A 20,979-nucleotide genomic window follows, 5' to 3' on the forward strand; every position below is an offset into this window, starting at 1 on the left:
ATTTCGCATGCTTTTCGGCTGCTTTTTTTTCGCATCATTTGAGCACCTTTCTTAATAAAGATCACATGCGGAATTGGCAATGGCATTAGGATGAATTGAAGTAAAATGCTCAGGATTTCAGGACAGAGTAAAGAAAAGAATTCTCTTTTTTTATGAATAAAAAAAAAGGCGCGGTGCTATGAAAAATGTGTTAAAAAAACGATGCAACGTGATGGCAGTCTCCAGACCTGCCCATTATGTATCGGATGCAACATGGAGCAAATGGAGTTAATGCATTTCACGATTTTATGCGGAATGCTTCGTGTATATTTTTTAAAGGACGTTGCTATAAAGATACTTTTATTTCGCCAGCATTTATTATACAGTATCAGCAAGGAAGAAAAACGTGCTTTTTCTTATTTTCAGTTTTATTGGAAAAAATGGTCCAAACTGACCGCTTATCTTGAAATGGTGAATGCAATGGGATGAATTGCAATGCGATCACCGGGATTTCACAACAATGTAGAGAAGAGAATGTACTTTTTATAGAAAAAAAAATTCGGACGGTACATATAGTGAAAGCCGCCGTATGAATAAAAACGTAAAAAAAGGGCATAGGTTTGGACCATTTTTTCCCCCACTGTAGATGAGTAGAGACATTGAGTATGGTGAGACTGTTGTTTATTCTTAAAAGAGATAATCTCTTTAATATTTGGTATTCAAAGATAATAATTGGTATCAGGATTTAAATGTATAAATAGTGTGTAACTACTCTAGTGTCTCTTATTTGCTTAAACTGAGGTAATTCTTATATAGTGGTATATGAACTAGGGTTCCTTAACGGGTCGGCGGGTCAGTGACCCGAACCGAACCGAACTGGTTTTTTTTACGGTTCGGGTTGACCTTTTCTGACCCGCCCACCAGTTCGGGTCAAGGCTTGACCCGACCCGTTGACATTACGGGTCAATGACTGAACCGACCCGTTGACATCACGGTTCAACCGCTGACCCGACCCGTTGACATCACGGGTCAACCGCTGACCCGACCCGGTAACCCGTTAGTGACCCGTAAATCTGATTTAGAATGGTGATGACATGGCACAGATTCCAAATGAGGACGCAATTAAAGAAGCAGAATCAGAATCAGAATTTATTACGAATGAAAAGAAAATCTATGGCAAAGACAAAAAAAGAAAAACAGAGGATAAAAAATAAAGAGAACGGAAGATATAAAAAGGAAGAAAAAAAGGAAATAAAAAGAGAACGTAAGAGAAAAAAAAAGAAAGAGAATGGAAGAGCGGAAAAAAAAAAGAAAAGAGAAGAAAAGTGAACGGAAGAGGAAAAAGGAGAACAAAGGCGAAAAAAAAAAACCGAAGGGAATGGGAGGAGGAGCTTAAAGCCACGAGTTCAGAAGGATACTCTGCTTCAACGGCTCAGGTTGCAACCGATTGCGCACAGCAGGAATGAAATGCTTCGCACGAGAAAAAAACCGCTCGCATGGCGTCGATGTTGCTGGAATGGCAAAATACTTGCGTGCCATCTTCGCCAATTGAGGGTACTGGACTTGCCCCACAGTTCGCCAAAACAAAAGCTCACAGCTGTCTTCATCGTCATTGCTGGGTCCGGCCTCAATCAGCAAAGGTGCCTCCACATATGCTTGCAACGAGTCAAGCACCCGGCGTCTTTTCGGTCGGTACACATCGCGCACGTCGTCACTTCTGTCTTCCTCAACATGATCAGGGCCCTTCCATTCCGCCCAAGCTGACTGAACTTTGCACTTCGCATCGGCAATGAACTCTGGCTCCCAGTTCTGTTCCGTCCAGTACGCGTACTTTAATCGCGGATCCAATGCTGTTGCCGTCGCATACACAGGGCTTTGGTCTGTTTTAGCATAAAATTGCTGCAGCTTTTCCTGTGCTCTTCTTGCTGCTTCGGAGAGTTCAGGCGGATTTCTTTCATCGCGGAAATCCTCGATCTGATCGAGCAATACATTGTATGCAAAGACTACGATGTTGATCGAAGGATACCTATTTTCAAAACCATCAGAAAGTCGTGTAAAGTCAAAATTCAAGCTATATTTCATACCTTGACGAAGAAACCGCCTTTGTCATCCCCGAAAACATCGAAAAAAGGACAACAACTCGTTGCAAATAGGTCACATCCTCATCTGAGAGCGCAAATTCGGAAAGTTCAGAAAAATAACGGCACGTTTCATTGTATGCCTCTCGTACTTCCAGCGCTCGCTCCACCATCACCATGGTGGAATTCCACCGAGTCTTCACATCAAGGTTCAATTGCTTGACCTCATGGTACAAACTCTTGCATGAATCAATATAGAACTTTCGGTACTTCGAGGTCGATCGTCTACAAGTAAAATTAGTTCTCTGATAAAAGCCCATTTTCATTTTTTGTATTACTCCACATACCTAATCATCTTGATCCCGGTTCGCAATTTTGACACCACATTGCTGGATTGGCCATGCTCTTCCTCATTGTCAGCCAACGGTTCTGCATGCAACCCATCTTTCAAGGCACTTTGGACGGCAAGATTCAAAATATGGCCCAAGCAAGGTAAGTGATGGTGATCCTTGTTAAAAAAAAATCTGCCATCCTGCATCGATCGTTCCTCCAGCACCTTTGCCATCTTGGCAATGTTCGAGCCATTGTCGCTGGTTATGGTGAACAAGAGATGCACCACCCCAAAATCTTCGAGAACGCGCAAGAAGATATCAGCCAGATCTTCACCAGTATGACGATCTTCGGGGTGTTCAAACCCAATCAGAAGCTCCCGTTGCTGCCAGTTGTCGTCAATAAAATGGGCCGTGATTGCAAAGAAATCTTGCCCCCATTCTGATGTCCAAAGATCGAGGGTAAATGAGAGACTTACTTGCTGCTGCAAGAGCTCCATTACCTCGATCTTCTTCTCTTCGTAAAGCGCCGCAATGTCTCTCTTGGCGGTGTCGGCGCTGACTGGCTCAGTAATCATACCGTTGCGCACCGAAGAAGCAGTGGCAACCAGTTGACGGAACTCGGGCAATTCGACAAGCGTAAACGGAGACTGGCTCTTCACCAAAAAGCGCGAAACAAGACTGCGCCAGGTATCTCTCGTTATTTCAGTCGCAGGTTGGCCTAAAGATACAACAGGAACGTTTTCAGGTAAGCATACTAAATTGTCAAATGAAAAACACCTGAGAGAAACTTACTTTGAGCAACAAAATTGTCCAAAGGTCCACTGACAGCTGCGCTGGAGTGTCTGTCAGCATTACTTTCCGTGATGCCATGCTGGTTTTTTAAATGTCGGCGGATGTTGCTAGTTGAATAGTCTCTGTTGACGTAAACTTTTCGGCAGCCCCTCACCTTATAAAAAAAAAGGGTGAGCGACAGTTGTTGTCTGTAAGATCAAGTCAATTTACCTGGCAGACAATGTGCGGAATGCCTTCCTGGTTTTCACGGCGAGCAAGATCATTGGTGAAGATCCAACTACGCTTGGTTCGTTGGCTCTCCAAAACATCAACGGTAGTAAACTCTTCTTGAGAGCTGGCGAGCACGGAGACGTCGGTATCGAAAGAACTGGAAAAGCTGGACATGGTGATTGAATGGACAAGCGGTGAGATAGTTGTTATATGTAAAAAATACAGTAATACTTTCCTTTCACCATCGTATTTTCGTCCGTATATATATATCTTTTTTGTCTTTGCAAACGACAAAAAGCAGTTACAGAAATTGGATTAGTGAGAATTTTACCGCGCTACTGAATTTTGGAAAAAAAGTTCGGCCTTCCCTTTCTTGGTTCTAGCCACATTATTTTAGCTTCTTCATTCCCTACCGACCTGACGATGACGGCCATTTCTTGCACCCTTTGCCATTCTAATGCTTAGCTTCTTTTTTTTTGATTAACTACTACTTGCGTCATCACTCCATCTTAGTGCCTTACCTCTAAAAAAATACAGACCAGAGATGACGATCACTTTTTACGCTATTTTCACTATTGAACGCCTTCTTTTTTTTTCGATTAGCTTACTTGTAATATTTCACTCCGTCTTCATGCTTACCACTAAAGAAAAATATGGGCAGATATGACGACTACTTCTTGCGCTAATTCGTTATTGAAGCTTTCCTTTTTTTCAATTAACCACTTGCGTCATTCACTCCGTCTTCAATGCTTACCATAATTTTTTCCCAAGTATGATTCCTGGTGTGCCTAGATTTGCGTTGTAGTTCCACTTCCTAAGATATGCTGTTTACCCTAAGTCAGTATACTCTTCTTTATAGTTTTGCTGGCCCAGGAACTTACAGCGAACTCCGACTATTTCGGTATCGGCGCTACCGCATCTCGCTATAAAAAAAATGTTTTCGGTCAGTTGCCGTATCGCCGGCATCTCATCTCGCTATAATACTTTTCGCCCATTTCGCTACTGCCAATAACTTACTTGTGAATACACTCCGCCTTCGAGCTTGCCATTCAAAAAAAAAAAAATACAGACCAGTGATGACGGTCACTTCTTGCACTAGTTTACTATTGAATGCTTTCCCTTTTTTTGTCATTAGCTTACTTGCGACAATTCCCTCCATCTCCATGCTTACCAAATAAAAAAATTATGGACCAACGATGACGACCACTTCTTCCGCTAGTTCACTATTGAACGCTTTCCCTTTGTTTTTCGATGAACTTACTTGCGACATTCCCTCCATCTCCATGCTTACCAAATAAAAAAATTATGGACCAACGATGACGACCACTTCTTCCGCTAGTCTATTTAACGCGTTCGCTTCTTTTTATTTTCGTCAACTTACTTGCGACATTCAATCCATCTCCACGCTTACCAAATAAAAAAATACGGACCAACGATGACGACCATTTCTTTGCATCATTAAGCCATATAGTCCTTTCTGCAAACAAACTGACTAACAACGTTGGCTTGCGCGGCCGATTTATTTACTTAACTGCAAGGAAGATATTCTCGAAGGGCATGCAGTTAATTATGACATGGAATGGAAGTAATGAAGAGTTGAAAGAGATGTAAATAAACCTCTTGCCTTCCCACCAATTTTTTCCAAGGTCTTTTTTCACTGTCACTGACCCGTATGAACCGAACCGAACCGAACCGTACTTCTTTATAGGTCGGGTCGGTTCACTTCTCTCATTGACCCGTGATCGGGTCGGTTCACTTCTCTCATGACCTGTGATCGGGTCGGTTCACTTCTCTCATTGACCCGTGATCAGGTCGGTTCACTTTTCTCTCGACCTAGGGTCGGGTCGGTTCAGGTCTTGACCCGACCCGACCCGTACAGTTGCGGAACCCTAATATGAACCCTATCTACAGTATATGACAAGTATGCTACTTCTTCGAAGTGAAAACTCTCAGCATACTATATCAGTGTCATATCTTTGAGAAATCATTCTCAACCTTTGCAAGTAATACTGTAAGAATTGATTCGATATAAAGATTGTAAGAGAGAGAGACTACATACAAGACATAATTAAAGATGTCAACAAGGCATTTGAAACTTGCAAATTTCTACAGTACCTACAAGAAAATACATTCTGGACGTGGCTTAGAGGTGCATCATGCTGAAGTTGATGAAGCGACAGAAGACCAGCTGCACTGGCATGGATGGTGAAATAGAGCATGGAGCATTGCTATGGTATCTCACATATCTTCTATATACAGTATAGTAAATCAATCTGTATTATAAATGATTTCTCTGGTGAACCAGGGCATTTCTGACTTAAGTGTGGTTTGATCACCTCATCAGAAATTCTTCAAAAGCAAATTTTCCCACTGTTGTATAGATAGGGTTCATATATCACTACATAAGAATTACCTCAGTTTAAGCAGATAAGAGACACTAGAGTAGTTACATACTATTTGTACATTCAAATCCCGATACCAGTTATTATCTTTGAATACTAGATACTAAAGAGATCATCTCTTGAGAGAATAAACAACAGTCTCACCGTACTCAACGTCTCTATCCATCTATATCACACCCACAAGCTGACAGCTGGCTTGAAAAAATTGAGTGTGAAGATGACTGCTCTCAAATGATCTACATTAAGAATTTTTATGGTTGATCAAAATAATGCAGATACTGTAATTTTTCTCCAAGACTCGGTAATGATGAGATGACTTGAGCCCGACCATCCCATCTTTCAGCACGAAATTATCAGGAGCTCAGGATATCTGGCGTTTGAGCTAATCTCTACCAAGCATACATTATAGAGTGCACAGAGGAAATGCGCTTGTGTGAAGCGATTTCTGATGTGAGCAATAGACTCAATACCTTGCTTATAAAAGTTATCCAGGTGAAAGAAACGAACAAAAAGTTCAAGTAGATACTGTATATGCAAGATCCTTTTTACTGTAGGGGATTAGATTATGCAAGGTCATTTCCAGTTAGTTCCTGGTCCTTTGTTATTGGAGATGGCATTCAGTTTGTCTTCAGAGCAGTCAATGCCAAATGTGTCTTTAGCCACTAACTCTGTTGCTTCTAAGGAACGCCCCTTTATATACAGTATAGTATAAGCCAGTTTGTAATGACTGTAACAGACTTGTGGAGAGAATGATCAGTTGGTCTTGCTCCAGGTCTTCCAGTTATTTAACAAGTTGAGGAAAACTAAGAAGCCTAATAGTATTCAAGTGACAAGGGTATTTATTTAGATGAGGGTAGTACTACAGTATACTGTATACAGTATGCATGCTTAGATAAGTTATTGATATACAGTAGAACACCAGTTTTTCCATACTCACCTCTGGATTATTCATGCAGTCGAAGATGTGACATGTAAAAGAGAGATCAGTGAAGTCGACACTACTGATATCCTGAAAAATCAGCGATCAACAAATACAATAAGTGGTTATTAGATAAGCTGTCTAAAAGCATCAGAGCTCAACTCCATTGAGTATGGTGATTTTCTTCTTTTCAGAGTGCATTATGCTCATAGTTAGCTTAGTTTAGTTATATTACATAAAAGAATAATAAATATTTATCTTGCAGTGCTACACAATTTTTTTTACTTCACTACTGTAAGTGCTATGCCATTCAATACAGTACATCTACTGTATCTAATCCCATTTGATGCACTCAGCACCAACGCTTTATGAAACATTACTTGATAAAAGTTATGCTAGATGCTACAAATTACAGTATACTACATGGAGAATGTGCATGACAATAGTCATGCAGAAGCATTTTAGACATCATTACTGTATCTGTAATTCAGAGTTGATTTTGGTTTTAGGTACAGTAATATTTTCTAAGTAGTCTTTTAAAATTGTTACATTTACCATAGAAAATCCGTAATAATCGATGTGATTCAGAGTGTTGATACAGTTCAATATCTATCGGAAATTGGGAGGGTTGATTTAGAAAGTCCACCCATTCGCTCTCGATCAGATTTTCAGTGAGCTTGTGAAGATCAAAGCTTCTGCTGATGCTGAATCCCCCAAGAAGCATGCCTTTGTGCAGTAAGACTTCAATATAACATATCATACAAGCATATTTTAGTCCAACACAGTATGCAGTCGCTGTTATTTATTACACTAAGGAGATGGCATATCGATATCAATGAAGGATAATATGATAGTATATCTGCTAGAAAGTCTATACGGTAGAATGACTTCTCAGGAATATGATTGCTGGTTCTGTAGATAAGGGCAAATTTAGTTATGCAAGAACCTATGTCTTCCAAAACCGAGAACGTGATTGCCGAAACCAAGCATGGTAAGTTTCAAGAAACTAGCAAATGATACTATCTATCAGAATATTGACGGACTGGTAATACATAAGAAAACAACGAAACTTGCAAACGGTCTACAGAAAACGACGAGTCTATGGACCAGCAAACACTGAGTAATAATGACAAGCTCTCGAAGAATAATCACCTACTTATATTTGCAGAAACGGATGATGAAGAAGACCAGCATGGCGCAGGAAGTCTCGATGTGGGTGACATCTCTGAAGGTAGTGATCCGCTGTATTAATTTCCCTTTACCATAACCTTTCGAAAGCTAATAATAGATGACAAACTTATCACAGAGCCTCTCAATCTGGTTTCTGAAGAGCAATTTTCGCCTTCCTTGTGGCCTGCTCTTGATTTCATCAAGGAGGTTTCGATTCTCTTCAATCCGTGCAAGATAAAAAGAATCTAATTGACGAGATCATAAAGTTGTAAAGGCCAAGCAGGCCAGAAATCTCCAGAATGTTTGTCTCATCCTATCGGCCTCAAGATAAAGGACGGCCTAAAAGGAATACTACCAACATGAACCCCGCCAACGAGAATACGACAGAGATGCACGCATCCAAGGACGTGCCAATGACGGATGCATCGGATGCATCACCGACCAAAAGGCGCCAAATCTTGTACGAGATAATAGCCGAGAAAGAGGCCAAGAAGGCAAAGTTGGAGCAGAAGAGAAAAAAAGGAAAGGAAAAAGAACGGTATGATTACGAGCTAAACATGATATCTACGTTGTTAATAACTTCCGTCATAACCACAGAGATCTGGCAACCATGAAGATTGTCATCAAACCAATCAGTTACTTGAACATTCAAGATCCACAAAAGAAGAAAATGACGCTGATTTTGGATCCTGAAGCTGATGGTAACTGCGGATCCCCTTGCATTGCATCTGCTATCCATGGTGACCAGAATCGTGCACTGGGTGTCAAAGAGGATATGTTGGATTGGTTCAACGAAAACAAAAGACGGTATCTATGAAGGTGTGCGAGACTAGGCCTAAATTCAACTGACATACCAATGGACAAAAACTAGGATCGTGGAAAAGGATGTTGTTGCCAATACACTGAGCAACTTTGATCGGTATCCACCAGATGATTGCTGGTTCGACTCTTTGGATTGTCCAAAATTGTTGCCGACTCTACATCGGGCTGTTGCTGTGTATTCCGAAACAGATAGCAATGTCTTGTATCTCCTTCCCCGCTCTGAACCACCCGAAGCTTTCAAATTAAACATGCTATATATCGAGCAGATAAAAAAAAGCATTGGTATCTTATTGCCTTTGAAAACAAATACCGCAAACTGGATTGGCCATCACTTTCTCCCACCTACAAATCTGCATGCCGCAGATTGGGCACAGAAGACAACAGCGTTCTAGATAATAAAATACGGATAATACAGAAAGTGAAATATAGAAGATTCACACGAAAAGGTTGCAAGATGAAGGACGAAACCGAGTGCCTGAAGAGGTCATTAGTGGAAAACCGAGTGCCTGTAGTGTTGGCCGTATATGCTGATTCACATTGAGCCCAAATTACCATGACGTTACACTAATTGAATTTTCGGATTTTCGGGTGTATTTTCGCGTGCATGTAGTGTTGGCCCTAATATAATCGTCTCGACCAGTTCAGATATACGGGATAATCATAGTCTGGATGATGGATGCGGATGGGAACTTGATGCAATGATAGTGAGAGTTCTCGCAGGCATACAGAAGAGAGGAGAAAGCAAAGCAAAAAGAAACAAAATATGTGATTTCCTATATCCCCACTGATGCAGATGCATTAATGATGGGCTGCACAGATCGAAGCATGTCTGCTCATGTAATTGTTCGATCATTGAAAAATAAAGAGAAAACAATTAAAGCACATAAATAGTATTACTGAGGAATAACCAAATTAAATGATGCTACAAATAGCAAATGGCCGTATTCACCAACCACCTTCCTTCAAAAAGGGCTCTACCCACCTTGTATTCGAACGACGATGATGCCCTGTTAACCACAACTGGCGTAAACGGCACTTTGCTTCTGATTATTTCGCCTATTATTCGTGGAAGTGTTCGTGGAGAGAAATTGGGATAGACTTGTAGAGCGCTGATGATTGTTAGCGTTGCAAGATGGGCACCGAGGCAAGTTGAAAGGTAAACAGGTTCTGATAGCTTAGTGTAGCGCAAAGGATATTAAGATAGCCTAAGTGTAGAATTTACAAATCGCGAATACTGATATAACAAGTAAGACAAGCTTGGCGAAAGGTTATTACCGATTCGACTGCCCCCAATGCAAGTTGACGAATAACGATGCCAACGCACTGGTAAGCAAGAAGGTCCGGGTTACTTCGCCGATGTAATGACTATATCATTGGTGGTTCTGGATTTGGGACCGGGATATTAACGCTACGCATCCTCACGGCATATCAACTCTGGTTACCAGAACGGTTATCGACCTGCTGCTTTGTGTCGTCCATTAGCACTGAAGATGTGCTTGGCGGTCAAAGTGCCGCCAACCAGCTCCAGTGAGTTCAGCTCGCTGTTGAGTCTTCTGGATGCCTTTGGTAAGCTGTGCTTAGAAATTAAATTGTCCAGTGCGATTTTTTTCGCTGATGGCCTGATATGATGCTTAGGCGGGGGTAACACAAGGGCATTCAGAGCTGCAATGATCATAAAAATTCCTCTCCATACAAAAAGAGTCGAGTAAGAAAAATAAAAATCAACGGTGGAATAAGTTTAATCTCGGACAGCCCTTCGATGCAACAGTCACGTCTTTAAAAAAAAATCTTGCGCAGATCCGCGACCGATCCATTTGTGCCAAAAATATGCTGTTACAAAAGTTACCCAAAACTCGGTTGTTCTCGAGCTTTCAGTGGCAGGCTTGTACTTGTGTAATTCGCAATGCGTCACGGTTACAAATCCCACAAACAAGACAAAGGAAACGACGATGGACACCGGAGGAAAGTAATAAACTCATTCAGTTGGTGAATGAGAAAGGAAAGGCCTGGAGTCTGCTCAGTAAAGAATTTCCCGATCGATTACCGTCTTCGCTTTTAACGCATTATAGGCTACTAGGTAATATATAATACACACGAGTTAGTGGACTTCAGTATTAACTGTGCTACCTAGCTGAGCGAGGATTTGATGTCAATAAGAAGCCAGAGAGGAAGTTACCAGTAGGAAATTGGAGTGATGCAGATACGGAGAAGCTCAGACGCCTGATATTACTTCACGGTTGTGATTGGGATATTGTGGAAGAGAATTTTCCAAATCGGACGAGAAAGCAATGCCAAAGACGATGGCAGCAAATGAAATTGGAAGAGGCAGATCTTTGTAAGTATGAAAATTTCAGCTGTCCATATGCATTGTCTCATATCGCGTGAATATAGCGAGTTACACACCGGAAGAAAACCGAAGTATTATCGATGCGGTAGCAAAATATGGTACTCAGGATTTTGGCAAAATTCGTGAAGTCACCAATAATTGGCGAACGGCCTCTCAGCTGGAGCAGCACTATTTTAACGAGCTGGACCCCGCCCTGAATGACTCGCCGTGGACCGATGAGGAGGCTTGGAACGTGTATTATCTTTGCAATGAGCTAGATGGCGAAATGGTTCGGGTACAAAGTCGGCTACGCAAAAGGAGATCGCTAAGGGCCATGTGGGAGCAATTTGCGCGTATACAAGAACTGGTGACTGCAACGAATCAAGCGAAGAAGGAAGACAAGAAATAACGACAGAATATGTGTAAATATTATTCATTATTGTTACTTTATTTGGGTTGGAGTTCAAGGTATTCGGCCACAAAACTGCGGAAAATGATGGCAAGGTTATTGACGGTGGGTGCATCGATGCATTCGGCATTATCCTAGAGAAATACCATAGAATTGAGTTTAGAATTCTCTTAATACCATTATCTGTTGCATCTTACTTCCTGTTTATGCCACACATCAGGAAACGGCGAGGGAATGATGTGGAGGATATTGACACCACGTCTTAGAAAGGGAACGTGATCGTCGGACATGAGTTGCCCTTGATAGGTCATGAATGAGTCCGTAACAAACATAGGTTCCATCGGTTTCCCTTGGTTGGTGGACGTAGCCAATAATGAGGCATCACCTAAGCGTGTTTCCAAGTTGACCAGTTGACGGAATAACCAATCGGTGGATCGATAGTAATTTGGAAACTGCGGATTAGGCGTGCCTAACAGATCGAGAAGCACCAGTACTTCGATTTTATTCAGCGTGGTGTCACCTTTGTTTTGCATTTGTTGTTGCGAGTATTGCGTCTCCCACTCTTGTGCCAAATGACTATGATTTTTGTGTATTAGCAAGCAGAGCTAGCTGAAATTTGTCTCACAGCTGTGTATTTACCGCGCCCCATAAGTAGAGTCGCCGTCGCTCCAACTGACAAAGGCTTCTTCTCCGTCAAAGAATATCAGCTGCAGCGACATGTTACCCTTATGGCTATCTAAAAGCGGATTCATAGTTTCCGCCAAATCCATCAGGATGGCACATGGAACGGCAGAATCGGTGGCACCAATAAATTCGAAATCGGAGTAATATTTGGAATCAAAGTGAGCTGCCAGCACTAGCCTGCTAGCTGCGTCGGGATATTTGGTAGCAATAACATTGGTGAAGTTCTTTGCTCCAAAGGGTGTAGAATCCGTGAACTGATCCAGCTGGACTGACCAACCAAGCTGCTCAAAGTGATTTGCAATGAATTGTTGCACACGGACATTACCGGAAGTCCCCGAAACCCTGGGTACCAATAATGGCGCAAGCAAATCGCCATCGGCGTCCAAGCGATGCGGCACCGAAAGAGCAGACAAAGACTCGAGCTCTGGTCGCGACAGAGCTCTGTATGCCGAAACACAAAGAGACCAGTAGCTCAGAAAGTATATGGCTATCCCACAGAGGACCACAACCATGATGACTGCCGATAAAAACGGATTGGGAATTGCCCAGCAATTTAAGGCATGAGAGTCACACTCTGTCGTTGTTGCTGGATATAAATTGTTGTCCCGCCAATCCCCGACTCTGGGCACAAATTGCTCTTTGACAAGGTTTAGAAAGTCCTATGGCATATATAAAGCTTTCTCCCTGGACGACCTTGCGCTTGTTTTCATTCCTGCATTCTCTTCCTCCTTCATTGCCATCACTTAATTAATACACAGAGAATGATCGTCAATTCTGTTGTGATGTTGAGACCGTTAACCTCGCTTCCTGTTCGATCGCACGCCATGCGTATCGTGCCAGTGCGGTTATCTACTTCTTGTTGCCACAAAAAGAAGGAAGAGCCCAAATTTTTCAGCACTGAATTCTGGTCGGATAAAGTAGCATGGCAACGCACACGTGTCAATACTTTAAGGTAAGAGCCCTGCTCGGTCCCCACCGATCGCTGCCTGGGTTTTATCCTTACGATTCATTTTCTGATCCAAAATTGTGTTCTAGATGCCTGATAGGATGCACAAGTGGCGACTTTTCCACCATGTGGTACTTACAGCTATATCACCCTGATCTCTCTCCCATGACCAGCATGGGATTGGCAATGGTAAATCCTTTTGACGGACGTTGTGGCGTAGGACTTTTGTGAATAACCGAGAGCCTTTCTGAATAGATGGCGGGTCTATCAACATCGCTGATCCTGGAAACTGTGCTATTACGTCGTTCGATGAAGGTACCTTACCCAGCAGCATTCAAAACAGCAATGGGGATGAGTTTTGCTTCAATGATAGCCATGGAATTAGCCGAGAATGTAGTGGACTGGCATTTGACCGGAGGTCAAGTGCTATTCCAGGACCCCAAGTTTTGGATGGCAGCAGCGGCAAGCACTGTGGCAGGATACGTGGTGCCATTACCTTACAACTACTGGCGCTTGAAAGCTCTTGGTAAAGCTTGTCATTAATGCAGAACAATTATGCCAAGAGGAACAGGGTGATTTATTTAGATTGGTTTTACTAAGAAAAGCATAAAATATTGCAAGATGAAACTGACTATTTACAAGGGTGAGAGGCAATGCAGAGTATGATGTGATAGTTTTTCTGTTTCTTCTTTTCACTCAGTGAAGGTATAATTGCTGATGATTTGCCAAATTACCCAGAGAATGAAACCTCCTTTGGCAAGTATCGCAGCGCAGAACAGTGGAACGATACTGTTTTACAGATCGCCATCCAAGACCATGGGGAAGTTCTTCTGCGGCTTGAGAGTATATCGAAGTGGGGTTGGAACTGACAGAGTCGGCGCAAGATGACATGATACTGGTTGTAGATGAGGTGGAGGAAGAGGTGGAAATGGAAGGTCTGTGGATCGTCGCAGTTGTCATGCAGTTTTCTTCGTAATCATTGAGCGGCCACTGTGAGTGCAAGCATGACATTGATAGCATGTATTCAGAGGAAGGATCGATTTGATGATTCATATAATCCATGAATGACGGAGTATGCAACGATGCATATGATGATGTGATTCTATTGTGAAAGAGATGAGGGTACCAAATCACTATCGGAAAGAGAAATATAAAAAAATGTGGTAAAAAATACAAAATAAAAGGTAGGCCGGTCTATTTATGCTATTTTTTGTGTAATTTGACAAAAGCACAAAAACAGTGACTTGTGTGAGAAAAAGGCTAAACGAGAGAACGGCGGATATGCACGAAAACAGAAAAAGAGGTCAAAGATATGTCATTTGAGACATTTTACAGTTCAGGTTATCGCCGACATGAGGAGAATTGTATGGAAGCAAATTGCGTGATTTCGCTCTGTTGCATTTATGTGATTCTCTATCTTCTCTTTTCGTGCCACTCGTGATCCAAGTAAAGTCATCAGTTTATGTTTCACAACATTGACCCGTGTCAATATTATTCTAACGCTGCTTTTTTTCCAAGGAGCTCCAGCAACGGTGTACGCATATTGACTTCCTGAAAAGATTCAAATTGGACGGAGTTGACCCGTTTGATTGAAACGTCATATCCACCCCGCACGAATGATCGGGTATCAGTTTCACATTGACGACCACGATGCAGTGAATAATGAAAGCTCAATGACACCATGAGAAACCGGAATGGAGGCTCTTCAGAATTCGACTCTCCCCACATGACGAAATAAGCAAATGCGAAATCTCGGCAGGAAAAGCAAAACAAAATTTAGGAGCTCCTACCCTGATCATCCCGGTTTCGGATAAAATTTAAGGTTTGTGAGTACTCCATTATTGCATTCGTTGCAGTTTGACTTTTGTCTGGCAGAGATAACTTTTCCCAACTGCAGCTTCTTTTGATATCAAGTGTACGTAAATATTGAATATGTGCATACAACCTATGACTACAGACAATTATCTAAGCAGTCATGGCCAATACCATCACTCTCATCGTTCCATGACAACCCGATTTTTTTAGAGTTTCCCCACATTTCCCCACCCAATACAAATGGCCTGACATGGAGAAAATATGTTGGAGGGCAATTTGAATATCATAGTAACAGTTCTATATGCAACTCTCCTATCCAGAACACATATATTGCTACCAGCACACTCATAGCCAAAGAGATGGATCGCCTTTTCTCCAAACTAGACGGTTGCAAATTTTTTTGAGGTTTCTCAGACAGTGTAAATTGTATACATGCTTTAACGCATGGAAAAAGCAGCATTTATTAAAAGAATGAGCCATGGCATTTGTAAGTAATAAGGACGACTCTTGTCTGTTTGGAAGAGATTTCTTAGCTTCTTCACTCGGTAGGCAATGTGCACCATGTCGTGATAATGGCTGGGCAAAAAGAGGTGAGTTTCGCGGAAAAATGCCAACTCAACGGGGTTCAAAAGTAGTTAGGCTCCCAGCACTGCTGGACGCAAAATTGCGATTCTGGGCCTTTCGTCATGATGATTGTAAATTTAGTGTGGAGAAATTGCAAGACATTCTGCCAAAAAAAAGTTACAGGCGGGCAAGAGACATGGTGCCATCATGAAATATAGCAATGAAGGAACCTCTGCTGGTAAATATGCGAACAGAACTCTCTTGGATTTTCTGTAACCTTGGCAGTTAACGGTGCCGACGGTTTGCGTTGTGCCCTAGTTGGGGGTGCCTTTCAGTTAGAATATTGTCATTCATACTAACATGTAAGTTATACCTGCCATAACGCCATCATCAATAGCATTAGGCGCTACAGAAGGTTGTGATAAAACTCAGTGACGATAAATAAAACCAAAGCCATGATACTTGAGAAATCATGATGACAAAATGCATATACAATAGTTACTGCATATTTAGGACACTAAGCTTGAGTAAAGCGAGTGCAACACGTTTCTCCAATTAAAGGGATATGAGCCATGCTTTGTTGCGCACGGAACCTTCAAACTAAGCCGATTCATGCACGCGTATTTGAATGGAGTAACACATTCTGTAGCACCGTATGTGGCGAAACACATGACCCCAGGATATGTGTTTAGATACGTTGTCCAACACAGACATAAACCACTGAGAGAACTTTGTGCACAAAAATGAATGAAAGTGAGAATTATCTTATCTTTACTCAAGAAACGAAGGGCTGCATTCATAAGGCAACAATGAACAGGCGAAAGGTCTAAGCGGATTGGGAGAAAAAAAATATAGGGAAAAAAAGGCCCAAAAAAATTCCACGTAAGCAGCAAGTTCGCAGTCCCAATATTCACAGTGTCCAGGAAATCGTAATGGGAAAAAACAGTGAAACGTTCAGAGTCTTTCATTATAGATCATGGTCGCTGTGGTAAGAGACTGCCCACTTATAAATGAACACGAATATTTCTGCAAAGCCGAGTTCCTAATCAATCCGTTGTGGTTTCCTCCCGAATTAGCAACTTACTGTTAAAACCCTGCAACAAAAGCAGTTCAAGATTGACGTAGACACTACCGATTCTGTATGCACTGGACGCCAATTTTGTATTTTCGAGTGACAATATTAACATAAAAATGTTAGGTTCTCTCCGTTAAGCAGAAGATCGAACAGTCTGAAGGTCATCCCGTAGCTCAGCAAAAGCTGATCTTCTCTGGTACTTTTACGTTCTTCGCGTTTTCTCCACGCGCGGTGATTCTTATTCTTATCAATGTCAATAATTAGGCAAAATTCTTGCCGATGGTAAAACTGTGCAAGAATACAACATTACCGAGAAGGACTTTTTGGTGCTCATGGTTTCCAAGGTATGAATTATGCTAATTTGCAGCATGTCGAGCTTCAGGTTCCCTTGACTGATTCGTTGTTGTTTTTGTAGCCAAAGGTTACTCCCGCAGCCAGTGCTTCTGCTTCGCCTGCACCTGCAGCTACACCTGCGAAAGAAACCGCCAAAGAACCAGAAACCACCACCAAACCAGATGCTGCAACGCCCTCTGCTGCGCCAGCCACGCCTGCTGAGCCAACTCCGGCCGCTGCGGCTCCCACTCCCACCTCGCAGCCAAGAAGCGGTGAATCAAACAGTTTGGGTAAGAAGACCTTGTGCTGCTCACAGCAGTAAAATAATCATCCTCTGTTGCTAAACGTATGCTGTAGTCACTGGCCCTGAGTATGAAGGCGTTATTCAGAACATGATGGAAATGGGTTTTGAAAGAGAACAAATCATCCGTGCCCTCCGAGCAAGTTATAACAACCCTGATAGAGCTGTGGAGTATCTGTTCAACGTGAGTATAACATTGGTAGCGGCTATCCGTGGTTTTTTTCCTTGAGCTTATTGAGTTTGTCTGTTTCGCAACATTGTTAGGGTATACCCGATAACGTTCTCGACGAGATTCAACCCGCTCAGCAGCAGGAAGAGGACAATACACAGCTTAGAAGTGCTGAGAATGAAAACACGCAGGCAACACCCTCTTGTTAGTACCATGGCCTTCATATGACTTTTCTCAAAGCTTGTGGACTAAATAGTATGTCTAGTTGACACTCAGAATTTGTTTGCAGCGGCTCAAGCGCAACAACAACAACAACAGCAGCAGCAACAACAACAACAAAACACAGCTGGCAGTGTCGATTTCTCCGAACTGCGAAATACTCCTCACTTCCAGCAACTTCGACAACTCGTCCAGACAAATCCTGCCGTACTTCAGCCCTTATTGCAGCAGTTGGCGCAGTCTAACCCTGAGCTTCTTCGACTGGTGAATGCGGATCCTCAAGGTTTCCTCCAAATGCTTCTTGAAGGGGGTGACGAAGAAGGCAATATTCCACAGGGCTCGCAAGTCTTACAGGTAAACATCTGTTGGAAGCGCTCCCACAAAAAGGGTTACTTCTTATTCATCAATATTGTAGGTCACGCAAGAAGAAAAAGAATCTATTGACAGGGTGAGTTCAGCGAAAATGGTGTTTTTTTCGAGCGATTTTAGTGTAACCATGAATCAAATCCTTCTGTAGCTGGAAGCGATGGGTTTTGACCGAGCCTTGGCTATCGAAGCTTTCTTTGCTTGCGACAAGAACGAAGGTAAGTAATTTTTGGCTGGTCTTGGAAAGGTGACACAGATTAATTGTTTATGCTTTTCAACATTTAGAATTGGCAGCAAATTATTTGTTGGAGCACGGTGCCGACTTTGACTGATTGTTTTCTTGGGGGACCTCGTATCCCCAACTGTTGGATCGTCACAATGAATAATACGATTCTTCACCAGATAACTGCTTGAAATAATGAATAGTTTATCGGATTTTATTACCTGATAACGCTTCTAATTTTCAGAAACGGGCTTCTCTTGTGGAGGTCTTGCTTGTTGTATTACTTTTTGTATTTTGCCTTTTTTTGATGCATGTTGTCATTTGCCATACGGAAGTGCGGAAGAGAAAAGTTGGGGAGTTGAAAGTTTTAAAGTCACGGCGATTTTTGTGATGCTGCCTTCCACAAGCGGTGCTCAACTCTTCTTCCCCAAAGCCTCGTTGTCTTTAAGCAGTTACCGAACAGACTATATTTCATATTTCTTTATTCTCACAGGTCTTTTTTTCTTTTGATGGACACAACAACATCAGGTAAATTTTTCGGGCTCCCGAAATACTAGAATGTTCTTTGTGAAAAAGAAAACGGACGAACAAGGCATTTTTGTCCTGTGAGGCGGTGACAAAGAAAAAATTATGCCGTTCCAACCTTGCGCGTTATGAGCTATTGTTGGTTAATGTTGTTCACCGTGATCATGTAGCATCGATGATGAACATCAAAAACAGACAAGAGTCGTTCACCGCTCCGACTCCGCAGAATACGCCTATCGATTCTGCTCCTATTACTTCCAACTACCATCCCACCATTGATAGCATATCTGAAGGCATGGAAAATATGAACATACTAGGTAAGATGTCTATATGGATCCTTCTTTAATGGAGTGGGTAAAAATTATGGTACCTGATATGTATCTATACTTCGCTATCATTAATACAATTGAAGGCAGATTGCGCTCTGAAAATACCCATGCATTACCGCCGTCGGTCCAGCGACGTGTTAAAAGCTTGAAATATTTTCAGTCAAAGCACGCAGAGCTTGAAGCAAAGTTCCAGGAGGAAGTATTGGGGCTGGAGAAGAAATACCTGGATTTGTATCGCCCGCTTTATATTAAGCGACGTGAAGTGATCACCGGGCAATACGAACCCACTGATGAAGAAGTCTCCATTGGTGAGAAAGTGGATGCTGAGGAAGAGATCGCCCATATCAAAGCAGATGAAAAGAAGGATGAAGACGATAACACTAAAAGTATTCGAGGCATTCCCGAATTCTGGTTAACCGCCATGAAAAACAATCCACAGGTTGCTGAAAATGTGACACCAGAGGATGAGAATTTATTGAAGCACCTCGTTGATATTCGCATGTCTTATACGGATAAACCGGGTTTCCGAATCGAGTTTGAATTTGCCGACAACGAATACTTCACAGATAAGGTTTTAACCAAAGCCTACTATTATCAAGATCATGTTTACGGTGGAGAATTTATCTATGACCATGCGGAAGGTTGTGATATCCATTGGAAAGATGGTAAAGATCTCACAGTCACCATGAAAACGAAAAAGCAGCGACATAGAGGTATTGTAGCATCCTGTTTGGTTCATTCATGTGCGAATAGCTTGGTCAAAACGTTGTAATTTGTGGCACAGGTACCAACAAAGTACGCACGGTGAAGCAAACAGTACCCGCAGAGACGTTTTTCACATTCTTCCAACCACCTACTTTACCTGCCGAGGACGTGGAGCTGGACGAAGAGGAAGCCGAACGTTTGGACGCGAAATTAGAAGCGGATTATGAGATGGGTTAGTCTTCCTCAAGGGTCCTTGTTTTACCAATTAGTGACGCTTAGACATCGTATAGGTGAAGAATTCAAGGAAAAGATCATCCCTCGTGCGACCGATTATTTCACTGGCAAAGCCCTCGAATATGAAGATTATGCCGAAGATGAAGAGTTTGAGGTACTTTAAAATACCGGTCTCTTTTACTCCAGCCTTATTGACTTGCTTTACACGATATTTTAGGATGACTTTTACTCAGACGAAGAACAGGAGGAGGAGGACGACGACGACGACGAGGAAGATGAAGCCGACGAAAGTATGGTACGTTTACAGTTATGCCTGACTGACGCTTAGTATCCTTTAATAATGTACCCTTACTTTTCGGTTTTACAGCAACCTTCCAAACGAGAGAATGCACCTGAATGCAAGCAATCGTAATTATTGTTGTTGAGCCACTGATATCACAAAAAAAAGCATATAATATATCTTCTACTGGCTTGACCTCACGCTTTGGATTTCATTTCACTTCATAGCGTTGCCTAAAGCGTCTTTGCTGTGTTGTATTTTTCCCAAAAAAAGAGGTTAAATAAGGAAATTGGTTAGTGCCATGGCTACCCGCAGGATATGCCAGGATCACCGGTCGCATAGTTAAAACTTGTTGACACAAAGACTCAGTAAATGTGTTGAGGTTATCATTTTCTATCCTCAACACTGCCGGGATTCTCCCACGACAACTCTAAATGTTGCTTACCCGTGCCGCGATAATCGACGGAGATCGCGCGGCGGAGCAACAAGGTGGCCGTCTAATAGCAACTTATAAACCGTTAAATTGAAAGTGGAAGTACGGATACAAGCATACAAGCATAAGGATTAGAGACGACATCAGCATGTACATAATCGAAATGATTCAAAGTGAAACTTCCTTGTGTTCAGTAGAAGGAAAATATGGGGGCTTGTCTGACGAACAGTGCACCCGTGCAATCGGGATGTCGAGATTCGACTGACCGAGTGTTCTCGAACGTTGATCGACAGCATGCCTGACAGAAATAAGCCAGTGATAAAAAGCCAACAGTGGTTC

At 42.2% G+C, this 20,979-nt stretch overlaps 9 protein-coding genes across 9 annotated transcripts; 6 read left to right on the forward strand and 3 right to left on the reverse strand.

The window, feature by feature from the left end:
* Positions 1-7,660: 7,660 nt before the first annotated feature.
* BYT42DRAFT_617882 (uncharacterized protein) lies at positions 7,661-7,963 on the forward strand (the record flags this gene model as incomplete). The annotated part of the gene is made up of 3 exons (XM_051572216.1): positions 7,661-7,703; positions 7,770-7,832; positions 7,881-7,963. The coding sequence occupies 3 exons, from the start codon at positions 7,661-7,663 to the stop codon at positions 7,961-7,963; spliced, it is 189 nt and encodes a 62-aa protein (XP_051418966.1).
* An 83-nt stretch (positions 7,964-8,046) lies between these two features.
* BYT42DRAFT_586277 (uncharacterized protein) lies at positions 8,047-9,151 on the forward strand. Its single transcript, XM_051570052.1, has 4 exons — positions 8,047-8,210; positions 8,387-8,689; positions 8,754-8,986; positions 9,068-9,151. The coding sequence occupies exons 2-4, from the start codon at positions 8,493-8,495 to the stop codon at positions 9,094-9,096; spliced, it is 459 nt and encodes a 152-aa protein (XP_051418967.1). The 5' UTR covers positions 8,047-8,210; positions 8,387-8,492; the 3' UTR covers positions 9,097-9,151.
* Positions 9,152-10,413: 1,262 nt separating this feature from the next.
* On the forward strand, positions 10,414-11,658 carry BYT42DRAFT_586281 (uncharacterized protein). The gene is made up of 3 exons (XM_051570053.1): positions 10,414-10,781; positions 10,836-11,039; positions 11,096-11,658. Exons 1-3 carry the CDS (start codon positions 10,532-10,534, stop codon positions 11,437-11,439), a joined length of 798 nt encoding a protein of 265 aa, XP_051418968.1. The 5' UTR covers positions 10,414-10,531; the 3' UTR covers positions 11,440-11,658.
* BYT42DRAFT_549505 (uncharacterized protein) lies at positions 11,478-12,635 on the reverse strand (the record flags this gene model as incomplete). Its single annotated transcript, XM_051566077.1, has 3 exons — positions 11,478-11,573; positions 11,637-12,015; positions 12,079-12,635. The coding sequence occupies 3 exons, from the start codon at positions 12,633-12,635 to the stop codon at positions 11,478-11,480; spliced, it is 1,032 nt and encodes a 343-aa protein (XP_051418969.1).
* Positions 12,636-12,947: 312 nt separating this feature from the next.
* Positions 12,948-13,612, forward strand: BYT42DRAFT_504186 (uncharacterized protein; the record flags this gene model as incomplete). Its single annotated transcript, XM_051564957.1, has 3 exons — positions 12,948-13,075; positions 13,159-13,258; positions 13,325-13,612. The coding sequence occupies 3 exons, from the start codon at positions 12,948-12,950 to the stop codon at positions 13,610-13,612; spliced, it is 516 nt and encodes a 171-aa protein (XP_051418970.1).
* Positions 13,613-13,676: 64 nt separating this feature from the next.
* Positions 13,677-14,427, reverse strand: BYT42DRAFT_586283 (uncharacterized protein). The gene has a single exon (XM_051570054.1). It carries the CDS (start codon positions 14,129-14,131, stop codon positions 13,766-13,768), a length of 366 nt encoding a protein of 121 aa, XP_051418971.1. The 5' UTR covers positions 14,132-14,427; the 3' UTR covers positions 13,677-13,765.
* Positions 14,428-15,619: 1,192 nt separating this feature from the next.
* On the reverse strand, positions 15,620-16,522 carry BYT42DRAFT_127059 (uncharacterized protein). Its single transcript, XM_051562173.1, has 2 exons — positions 15,826-16,522; positions 15,620-15,762 (listed from the first exon to the last, which is right to left on the reverse strand). The coding sequence occupies exon 1, from the start codon at positions 16,414-16,416 to the stop codon at positions 15,958-15,960; it is 459 nt and encodes a 152-aa protein (XP_051418972.1). The 5' UTR covers positions 16,417-16,522; the 3' UTR covers positions 15,620-15,762; positions 15,826-15,957.
* BYT42DRAFT_126781 (UV excision repair protein Rad23) lies at positions 16,043-18,496 on the forward strand. The gene is made up of 11 exons (XM_051562171.1): positions 16,043-16,436; positions 16,525-16,587; positions 16,647-16,719; positions 16,788-16,867; positions 16,939-17,146; positions 17,214-17,341; positions 17,422-17,530; positions 17,592-17,899; positions 17,961-17,993; positions 18,063-18,129; positions 18,197-18,496. Exons 1-11 carry the CDS (start codon positions 16,425-16,427, stop codon positions 18,241-18,243), a joined length of 1,128 nt encoding a protein of 375 aa, XP_051418973.1. The 5' UTR covers positions 16,043-16,424; the 3' UTR covers positions 18,244-18,496.
* A 341-nt stretch (positions 18,497-18,837) lies between these two features.
* On the forward strand, positions 18,838-20,637 carry BYT42DRAFT_625258 (uncharacterized protein). The gene is made up of 5 exons (XM_051572404.1): positions 18,838-19,701; positions 19,773-19,925; positions 19,984-20,081; positions 20,145-20,222; positions 20,295-20,637. The coding sequence occupies exons 1-5, from the start codon at positions 18,990-18,992 to the stop codon at positions 20,337-20,339; spliced, it is 1,086 nt and encodes a 361-aa protein (XP_051418974.1). The 5' UTR covers positions 18,838-18,989; the 3' UTR covers positions 20,340-20,637.
* The last annotated feature ends 342 nt before the right edge of the window (positions 20,638-20,979 follow it).

The sequence above is a fragment of the Radiomyces spectabilis genome (assembly GCF_025331425.1).
Source record: "Radiomyces spectabilis strain NRRL 2753 chromosome Unknown BYT42scaffold_15, whole genome shotgun sequence".
NCBI lineage: Eukaryota > Fungi > Mucoromycota > Mucoromycetes > Mucorales > Radiomycetaceae > Radiomyces > Radiomyces spectabilis.